At 44.7% G+C, this 10,720-nt stretch overlaps 2 protein-coding genes across 3 annotated transcripts; both read left to right on the forward strand.

The window, feature by feature from the left end:
- Nucleotides 1-659: 659 nt before the first annotated feature.
- Nucleotides 660-3,558, forward strand: asb13a.1 (ankyrin repeat and SOCS box containing 13a, tandem duplicate 1). Of its 2 annotated transcripts, none has more exons than XM_062527914.1 (6): nt 660-790; nt 1,287-1,474; nt 1,662-1,818; nt 2,040-2,174; nt 2,904-3,095; nt 3,313-3,558. In XM_062527914.1, the coding sequence occupies exons 1-6, from the start codon at nt 748-750 to the stop codon at nt 3,438-3,440; spliced, it is 843 nt and encodes a 280-aa protein (XP_062383898.1). In that variant the 5' UTR covers nt 660-747; the 3' UTR covers nt 3,441-3,558. The 2 variants fall into 2 exon arrangements, with proteins under 2 accessions (XP_062383898.1, XP_062383899.1); XM_062527915.1 differs by lacking the exon at nt 660-790 and adding an exon at nt 923-1,142.
- Nucleotides 3,559-3,906: 348 nt separating this feature from the next.
- On the forward strand, nt 3,907-10,181 carry LOC134071555 (ankyrin repeat and SOCS box protein 13-like). Its single transcript, XM_062528323.1, has 6 exons — nt 3,907-4,042; nt 4,513-4,700; nt 4,949-5,105; nt 5,947-6,081; nt 6,394-6,585; nt 7,823-10,181. The coding sequence occupies exons 1-6, from the start codon at nt 3,994-3,996 to the stop codon at nt 7,948-7,950; spliced, it is 849 nt and encodes a 282-aa protein (XP_062384307.1). The 5' UTR covers nt 3,907-3,993; the 3' UTR covers nt 7,951-10,181.
- The last annotated feature ends 539 nt before the right edge of the window (nt 10,182-10,720 follow it).

The raw sequence follows: 10,720 nt of genomic DNA on the forward strand, positions 1-10,720 counted from the left end.
GTTAGGCTACCTCACCAATTACTGTGTAGGCCTACCTCAGATATCATTATTATAGCCCTTACCAAAAAATCCATTGTACTGCATAGTAGTAGCCTATGCATGGGTTTAATCCTGTCCCTTTTCACAGGTGTATAAAATCAAGCACCTAGATTATAAATGCAGACTGCATGGTGCTTGATCAATACACCGGTGGAAAGGGACCTGATGAAACCTAGAATAACTGCAGTTGTTTTTTGTAAGGGAGGTTAAATGGTAAATGCTGCATAAATGGACATAAAACATACTGGTCAAAAGTTTGGGATCACTTTTATATTTCTATTCCACTCTATTATAGACAGAATACCAGCTGAGATTAGTTGCATTGTTTTGTTTTTTCTTTCTTTCAGGGTAGTGGCTTTCAGATTAAATTATGTTTACAAACAGGCAGATCGCAGTCGGAAGAACGATAGTTCACATTATTCCCAGAGCACGTAGGCCTACTGTAGGCCTATCTACTGTACCATAGTGTCATTGTAACTTTGCCACAACATCATCCCTGATACCCGTGGCAGACACTTGATTCACAAAGGCCACCAATTTGCTTCAGATTACAAACTCAATTTCCCACAAATCCACCGGATTGCATGTCTTGGAAGTCTGTCCAATCCGTGATGTCCAATCTCGGCGTCACCATATTAACTCTCCAGGTTCTCGTAAAGAACTAATAATTTATTATCAGTGTGTCTGCGGAGTTAAACATCACGTTCTATGGATTTAACCGTGGCCAGAAGAACTATCATGATGGATCTCGGTGAGCAAGTGAGACAAATGTTCGCTAACAGGTCTACCACAGAACTTGTGAAGGCGACATTTCAGCAGGCTCAACAGCTACTGAAAAGCGGCGCGAGTGACAGCCTGTCTATGGTGACAGCCGGCTGATATTTTGACAGTCTATTTATAGCATTGTTTAGGCTACTTCCGCCATAGAGCACAAATTGTATTTTTGTGATTTCTTCTATAGTCTTAAGCAAGGCTGTAGGCTAATATGCATGTAAACCGAGTTTGGTGAACATTAGGCTATAGGCAGCCCTAACAGTAACAGGCTATAGCTTTTCAACTTTTTACATTACAGCTGTCACAGCTCAGTCAGAGTTGAAAAATAGGTCTGTGTAGGCTACACAAAATGGACGTATTTAGGCTACACTTTGCCCATTTGAGCTAAATGTTGTGAGTGACCTATAATCTGACCAGACGAACTGTGGTTTTAACTGACGATGTAAACATACCACCCCTGCATGTTCACACAGGAGTATGGGCAGACCGCACAATTATGCACGAGGCGGCATCCCAGGGTCGTGTGTTGCAACTGAAACAGCTGATCGACAGTGGAAGCAATATCAATATCTTGACCGTGGATAACATCACACCGCTTCACGATGCGTGCATGCACGGGAATGCGCAGTGCGTGCGTCTACTGCTACAGGCTGGCGCAGAGGTGAGATGGTCCCCATCACTTTTCACGACTACATACAATATGGCCAAAGATATCTTGAAGCGAAAACGCAATTAGTGGCATATGCCATACAGATGAAGGTATTATTTATGTCATTCCAATTCAGGTTGTGAACAGTGTGATGACCTAAGAAAAAGTGAGATTCTCATTAGTGTATGTGTATGTCCAGGTTGAAATAAGGAACATCCATGGTAGCACGGCCCTGTGTCATGCATGTGCAGGAGGCAATGTGGAGTGTGTAAGGTTGATGCTGGAGTATGGAGCTAAAGTCAACCCAACTCTCACCGCCCTCACTGCCACACCTCTACACGAGGCCTGCTGTAGAGGTGTGTGTGTGTGTGTCAGTGTGTCCTCCAACCCATCATCACTGTATTATTCTCACAATGTCACTCACAAAGTGGTTATTAAAGTATTTACGTTATGTGTCTTTGTTGCAGACAACACACACACACACACACACACACACACACACACACACACACATATCCACCTAAATCATGAGCGTAAATGTTCTCATCAAAGTCTGTATTTGTCTTTGTGGTCATAGGAAACGTTGAGTGTGTGAAGTTGCTCATCTCCAAAGGAGCCCGGCTGGAGACCTATGACGTCCACTTTGGCACACCACTCCATTTAGCCTGTGCCAAGGGACACACACTGTGTGCGCGTGAACTGCTCAATGCAGGTGAACTACCAAATGGCTTATACTGTGTCTCCCCTGAAACGGGGACTCCATGGGTGCCTCTCTCGTCCTCCCTCGCTCCTCGGGCCTCGATCCTCACTGATCTACATAAAGAAAGATAGAGGAAGGGATAGACTATCCCATTGTTGCCGCCCCATCATTCTTTATGCAGATCAGTGAGGATCGAGGCCCGAGTAACGAGGGAGGACGTATAAACGCTGAATGAGAGGCACCTCATGTGAATCCTGATCTGTGCCTGTTTTCCTTGAAGGCCCCCTTGTCTGTGTCCAAGGCAAGAGAGGGCCCCCTTCCTGAATTCCTACCCCTATACACACACAACACATTGTTTTATTCAATGATTGGGGTCCGGGGATGACTTACCAATGCCTAGCCTAGCCCTACAGAGGTCAGAGGAAATAAATAGCTACATGATTTTAAATGTGGAACAAAAATATGTTTTCATTTGGATTATAGAGTTTAATTGGGATTTTATACATGTAATGTGCGCAAAGGTAACCTCACAGCATCAGCCCAGGCAACACTGTGCGGACCCCCTGCAATCCCTGTCAGCCTCTAGTGGGGTCCCCGGACCCCAGGTTAGGAACCACTACTATAAATAGTATCAGATCAGATAGTATCAGCCATGTGACTACTATCAAGCGCTTTCAGTGCTCTGAGGAGGAGAGACTTGCTAAATAATTGTTCTATTCTATTTACCATTTGACAATTAAGGAGCTAAAGTGAATGCCAGGAGCTTCCACAATACAGCGTTGCACCACGCTGCTGACTCTGGATCGGTGGACCTCATCGAGTTGCTGGTTGAGTTTGGGGGCAACATAAACGCCAGTGACAACCTGAACAAGAAACCCCTGGACTACACTTCACCAGAGTCCCCAGCCCGCCTGACTCTGCTCCACTTCCAGAGTGAGTTTAAGTTTGAACTTTTATCTAGTATTTAAACTAGCAAAGTTGCCATGTATGTAACACAATGTGAGTTGTTCTTCCATAATAATTGTTCCATCATTCAATACTTAAGACTGTAACTTTAAAATTGTTTTGAACATATTGGCTGGCTCACCATTGTTTGTTTGTTTGTGTGTGTGTGTGTGTGTGTGTGTGTGTGTGTGTGTGTGTGTTTCAGACTGCCCTCTATCTCTGCAGCAGATATGTAGGATCCATGTGAGGAGTATTTTGGCCACCGGAGCCCTGATAGTCTTGCCCCAGCTCAACTTGAGTCCACGCATTTTGAAATATCTCTGCTATGAATGACTGCCACACAAGCAGCATTTCATCTAAAGAAGATATTACACACACACACACACACACACAGGAGCAGAAATGCACAGGTGTATTTTTGTAAATGTAAATAAATAAATGTTCTGTTGTATGTTTTATGTCTCATTGATTCCTTTCTGTAGATAGATAGAGATAGATACTTTATTGATCCCCAAGGGGAAATTCAAGGTAGGCCTTTGTAGAAACAGAGATGGCTACATCTTAGGCAAAAACATTGTTTATGACTGAAGACAAATGCTTCAAAGAGGGAACTAAGACAAATAGGTAGAACTACCTTCCCACAGTCTATGAGACTTTTACATCTATGTTTGGAGATAGGTGTGGACCTTTGGAAAAATAGAGAGCAGTGAACTACATTTCCTATCACTCCTTTTAGGCTGTACGTCATCGACCGGTCCAAAACAAGCGCGGTCACATGATCTTCCGTGCCGCAGATGTAAACACGCGACACATATGGGGGTTGTTTACTATCCGTCTATTTTGGACAGAATTATCCCTGATAGAACAGCGAGATAGGACAGAGACGATGCAGCTAGAGGTTGAGAGTCCCCGGCCGTACTTCTTCGGTGATATCGGTGAGTGTCATACGTTCGCATGGGAACCAGAAGAATTCGCAGAAGGCCATAATGCACACTCAAATTCACGAGCACGCCTTCTGTTTTTCTCATCTCATGTCATAGGGACAGCGGTTCTCATGTTTGTGTAGATCTCCTGTCTTCGGCTTGTCATTTAGCACTTATGTGTCTATCCATATCACTGGCAGGAAGGGCAGTAGGCTAGTCTTCTTGGACAGTTTATAAGAAATATTCTGCCTTGGTCGTCTTCTTGGGCAGTTTAATACAACGATTTGAGAAGATGAATGAGGCTAATTCGTTGTCGTAAATAGCCTAATCTTATAGCCTTGGCCTACTTCAGCTAATTTGCTAAATATGAGATTACCTTCCTTCCTCGTGCATGCCTATCAAACTCAATAGCAAAAGAGCGATGCGATGGCGCCCTCTAGGACCTGATCTGGTTTTAATGGTCTTATCTTTTTAACCCGCAGGATGCTGGTCGGAGCGGACCGAGGTTCACAAGGCGGCATCCGGCGGGGAGGTGACTCTCCTGCAGCGGCTCATTCAGAACGGGGCGTCCGTCAATATTGTGGCCGTCGACTCTATTACACCACTGCACGAAGCTGCCCTCCAGGGACAAGTGGAGTGTGTGCGCCTCCTGCTGGATGCAGGTGCTCAGGTGTGTGTGTGTGTGTGTGTGACTGTGAAGTAGGCCAGGTTTAGAATAAATTATCTATGATAGATGTAACTCTGTGACAACAAGATTAGCGTGTTGTCTTTCTGACTCATGGCTTCGATGCAGTCGGCTGTAAAGGCATATCTGTGAAGTGTTATTATTTGGTGTCATATGCATTGATCTCGGGCGTGCCATGGCAATTTGGCTTCATGTTAGTTTATGTATGTCTCTGTGTGTGTGTGTGTGTGCAGGTAGATGCACGAAACACCGATGGCAGCACACCTTTGTGTGAGGCGTGTGCTGCAGGCAGCTCTGACTGTGTACAGCTGCTGCTTGACCGGGGGGCAAAGGTCAACCCCGCCCTTACCTCACGCACCACCACACCTCTGATGGAGGCGTGCATCAGCGGTGAGTATAGCCAAAGATCCTTAAGGCGGAGCAAGATACGTCGTCGTAGTTCATATCTATGGGCGCAAAACGGGGATCACTTCCTCTGCATAAAGGGGGTGTGTCATGCATGTCATGTCCATAGACTTCAATGGAACAGCTCTGCATAAAGGGGGATTTTGCCCCCCCTCCCTCTTGTGATTCGGGTTCCAGGAAGTGGCTTCTCATGAAGTATCTTGCTCCGCCCTAAATGATCTCTGGTATAGCTGAATCTCAACGTCCTCCTCTAAGCCTTGAACCTGCAAAGACTTAAAGTTACATCAGCTGGTGAGCGATTTGAGTTCCTGAACCTGCAAAGACTTAAAATTACATCAGCTGGTGAGCGATTTGAGTTTGAGAGGCTGTTAGGTCTCAAAATGGTAACAAGAATGGGACCGAATCTGACGTTGACAACACCAAACAAGAGTGCATTGTTACTGCTTTCCCCAGTGGGTAAACCTTTATCCCCAACACAATGCATTGTTGGTAATTTCCTAAAGTGAAATCTGTAGAAATGCCAACTTGAGCCTACCTTACACTGACAGACTTTGACAAGATTTGGGAAAGATTCTTGAAAGATTATAGTCTTTTGAGTAAAATTTGAATGAGGGGCATTAGTTAAAAGACTACAATCTTTCAAGAGTCTTTCCCAAATCTTGTCAAAATCTGTCAGTGTAAGGTAGGCTTGGGAAAGAGCTCAGAAAGTCTGCGAGCGAGCTCTCATGGATCTTTTGATTTTCATCAAGATCATAAGATGACGTAGATGTAACTGGAGCATAATAACTTGTGTGTAATGTGTGTGTGTGTGTGTTTGCGATCTCAGGCAATGCTGCGTGTGTGAAGATGGTGATAGCCAATGGCGCGTGTCTGGAGACCTTTGACTTGTACCACGGCACACCCCTGCATGTTGCTTGTACCAACGCACACGTTGACTGTGCCAAAGCTATACTCAATGCAGGTGAGACACACACACAAATCCACATCATGTTGTTGTTTTTTCTGGACCCCCTGGAGTTAAACTTTAGACATGTCACACATTCCAACAGGGAATATTTGCAATTGCATGACAAGAAGGTTTTGGTACGAACACAATGGAGAGACCTAGTGCAGGACATTCAGTGGACTGTTTTATACAAATACAGAAGTTCGTTTGACAGCTCAACAGATGTCTTCTCCTTTGTGTGTGTGTGTGTGTGTGTGTGTGTGTGTGTGTGTGTGTGTGTGTGTGTGTGTGTGTGTGTGTGTGTGTGTGTGTGTGCTTGATCGTTAGGTGCTAAGGTGAACGCAGCACGGTTTCATGACACAGCACTGCATCACGCAGCCAGGCGTGGCAACGTCGATCTGCTGGAGATGCTGGTGCAGTTTGGGGCGAACTTGTATGCCCGTGACAAACACAACCACCTCGCCAGCCACTACACCAAGCCTGGCACCGCCGCTCACAGCTGCATGCTGCACTACGAGAGTGAGTACACACACAGACACACTCTCACTCTCTCTCTCTGTCTTTCTCTCTTTCTCTCTCTCTCTCTCTGTGGAGATCATGTGTACACACACACACACACACAGACGCACACACACACACACACACACACACACACACACACACACACACACACAGACACACACACACAGACCCAGCCTCTCATGATGGTCAGACTTCTAAATAAGAATATCACTGCAGTGAGCTGCCCAATGTTATCTTTCCTTCTTGCCATTAGCCATTGTGTAATAGTCACCACCAGAGGTCAGTATTGACTTTGATGTAGCAAAACACATTAAAGTGTTGACTCTAAATGCTAAATGGACTGTATTTGCATTGCTCCTTCCTTCAGAGCACTTTACAGATTTAAGCCACTCTGTTTATTCATTTACACCTACAGACAGCGTTCAAAATACATTTGGACATTCAAATAAAAATGAGTATGGTCATGTGATTTATTTTCATTAAAGAATAATTAGCGGGAAATAGATTGTGTTATCTTTTAACCCTTGACATTATCGTGCAGGCAGCACGGAAAGGCTTTGCTGCTGGTTATGAAATGTTTATCATTCACTCAGTGTGAAGACCGTATTCACCGTCTCAGGGCATGAGCTACTGTTGAATGTTGGTCTCATGTTGTTTTACTGCAAACTATTTTACATTCAAGGTCTTCATCCATACTTAACGAGCTACAAAGTGTCAGAGGCAGATGTTTTTCTCTTATTCTGATTATTTTCTTCTCACAGTTTGGATTGTGCTTGTTTGCTCAGTGCCTAAAACAAACCTGACCTATATGTGTACACACACACACAGAGAGAGAGAGAGAGAGAGAGAGAGAGAGAGAGAGAGAGCTCTGTTTTCTCCTGATACAGTATTTGGACTTGTGTGAATGGTTTTGGGGGTTAAGCCAGAGAGTTAGCCTTTTATGGAAGAATCCTGAATGTAAAATTAGCCTGCTCAGAATGTCACCGTTTGCCAAAGTGTTATACAATGTGATTCATGTGCAAGTTTGGAATTGTCCTAAGTCTTGTCGTGTGTGTGTGTGTGTGTGTGTGTGTGTGTGTGTGTGTGTGTGTGTGTGTGTGTGTGTGTGTGTGTGTCTGTGTGTGTGTGTGTGTGTGTCAGTAATGAGCAGATGACTCAACTTTGTTCTCTCTGATCTTATTATTTGTGTGTGTGTGTGTGTGTGTGTGTGTGTGTGTGTGTGTGTGTGTTTCAGGCGCTCCCCTTTCCCTGATGCAGCAGTGTAGGATCTGCGTGAGGAGAATCTTGGGTACCAAGGCTCTGAAGGTGCTGCCCCAACTTGACATCCCACCCCGTCTCATCAACTACCTCGCCTTCCAATGACACACACACACACATACACACACACATAAAAACATACATACAGGGAAAAACACAGACACATTTGCTGTCATGCTTTTATCAGTGTCACATTCTCAAAAGGACACGCACTCAGATTCCAACACCAAACTCATGTAAGTTCGCTCGTTGACCTGTAGGCACACTGAGACATGCACACACTCACACACACACACACACACACACACAGACACACACACATGCACATAAACTGCTCACACTTCTGAACGCAGACAGAAAACGTTTGCTTTTGTCTGACTTACTTGTACTGATACTTACTGTACTGACTTACGCCACTGTTCCCATGTGGGGTAGAGACTCGTGCTGTTGCACAGACTCCTTTGGCTTTATGCATGCATATAGCGGCCACACACACACACACACACACACACACACACACATACACACACACACACAGAGAGTTTACGTGAAAAGCACACATATGTATCTGCATAGAGAGAGTCCTTAACATTAAACATTCACTGAGTGCTCGAGTTTATCAGTCAGTTGCACATTGATGCTGTTTTAATCAATACACTGATCCTCATAGATCACACACACATGCACAAGCCTCTACACATGCACACAAACACACACACACACACACACATATACATACAGGCATGTATGCACACACTGTTCATGCATGCACATACTGTATACCCACCTCTACACGCACACATACACATACCTTTACACACACACATGCACACAAAAATAAATGTGCACACACATGCATCATACACACCCCAACACATACTGATGAAATGACAGGAAGTCTTTAAAATGTTATCTCAGGAGCTCTCACTGGTAGCGATGAAGGGATGATAAAATGAAGAGGTAAACACACCAAAGGAAAGGTGGAGAGTGAGAAAGAGAAATGCGGGCAGCTGACAGGAAGTATTCTGTCGTTACTAAGCACAAACAACACCGGCAACCGGCTCTCTATGACAACAGGAGAACCTGGACACAACACATCGCTAGGATGACAGCAAGGATATAGGACAGGTCATCATCACACACACACACACACACACACACACACACACACACACACACACACACACAGATGCCTGGTGAAGTTCTCCAGACATGAGTGCAGAGGCTGTGTATCTGCTGCTCTAGTAAGCGGAAAAACTTCAGTGGTTATTTTAGGCCTACTGTTATTCTTTGCCTTCAGAAATGGAGTGGGCATGAGAAGAGATGCATATCATCCTCTCTCTCAACCTCTATTTCTCTCTCTCCTCAGCTCTGAAAAACAGTAGCTATTTCAGTGGATGAGAGATACCCAAAATAACTTTGTGGTTAAGAATAACCCCCTCTCTTAGCTGGAACTGCTCAAATCATTTTTTCCATGCTTTTTGAAAGGGAATGCACTCACATTATAACACACACACACACACACACACACACACACACACACACACACAGTCATTGACTTTATCAAAAGGTTTTGTTCCCATCAGTGGGAGTGTTGTTATTAGAGTGCTCAAGTCGGGATGGAGAGATCCTAGAGGAGAGCGAGGAGGAGGAGGAGGAGGAGGGAAGGATGGAAACATAAAAGTGAAGAAACAGAGGGATGGATAATAGGATTGTGGCAGGAATGAGAGGAATGTCTCAGGGTTGTTTTTACTTTGCTCCGTGTGCGATTCTTTTCCAAACTTGGCGCGTGGGACACCAGAGGCTGAGGTGGTTTGGAAGGGGTGAGTGACGTGTGTGTGAAAGGAGGTGTGTGTGTGTGTGTGTGTGTGTGTGTGTGTGTGTGTGAGGGGGGTGGGGGGTGTATCTGGAATCTGGCATTCCAGGCCAGAGAGAGCCTGAGCACTATGAACATTCCGACCCAGCTACAGGTGGGCAGGTGGAATGGCCGTCAGTGGTGGGGATCAGAGGTCTTACATGTGTGTCAGATCAATGTGTTAAACTGATATGACACACACACACACACACACACACACACACACAAAGCCAAGTTAGTGTGCAATCAAGGGTGCTATTCAACATCTTTTCACCACAAGCAGTGCATGGAGATTTAAATAGACGGTGCAGATTAAATCAGAAGCTACAGACTTGGGTGTGAAACAGACATCCCAATTATTTTGTCCATATAATGTATTGTATTATAATTGTAAATGTCTCATTGAAATGATGATGAATTTATTTCATTTATTGATGTTAATTTATGATGGCTTTAGCCAAATAAAAATGCTGTATATCCATGTATTGCCTTGTGTGTGCTGCGTGTATGTTATGTCACTTTGGACAGGAGTGTGACAGCGCTTTTTCCTCTGAAGGTGTTTTAGATCCATGTTTAGGTTTCCGCTCTTCCATCTGTTCCTCTTGACTAGGTGTGGCCCACTTGTTGCATTTTCTACCTGTACCTATTTTGTCCACTAGGAGGTGCCACAGCACTGTTATTCAGAAGTGTCTCACCTATATTGCTCTGCCTGCCATATGTGTGCTAAAGGGTGTTTTGAGTCAGCAAGTGTGTGTGTGTGTGTGTGTGTGTGAGGACAAAGGAGCAGTGTGTGTATGTTTTTTATATGTCAAGTTTCAGTACAGTTAACGGTTGAATTATCTCTCATGAACTAAGTAACGGATTGGAAAGTGTATTAACTCCAACAACCTTGTGCTTTGGTGCACTAGGGTGGAGTAGGTGGGTGATGGTGGTGGTGGTGGTGGTGGGGGGGGGGGGGTAGTAGAGAGAGAGGGGAACAGAGCACTGGAGCAGAGAAAGGTAGACGGGGGTAAACGGAGG

This window comes from Sardina pilchardus, chromosome 23, assembly GCF_963854185.1.
Source record: "Sardina pilchardus chromosome 23, fSarPil1.1, whole genome shotgun sequence".
Classification (NCBI taxonomy): Eukaryota; Metazoa; Chordata; class Actinopteri; order Clupeiformes; family Clupeidae; genus Sardina; species Sardina pilchardus.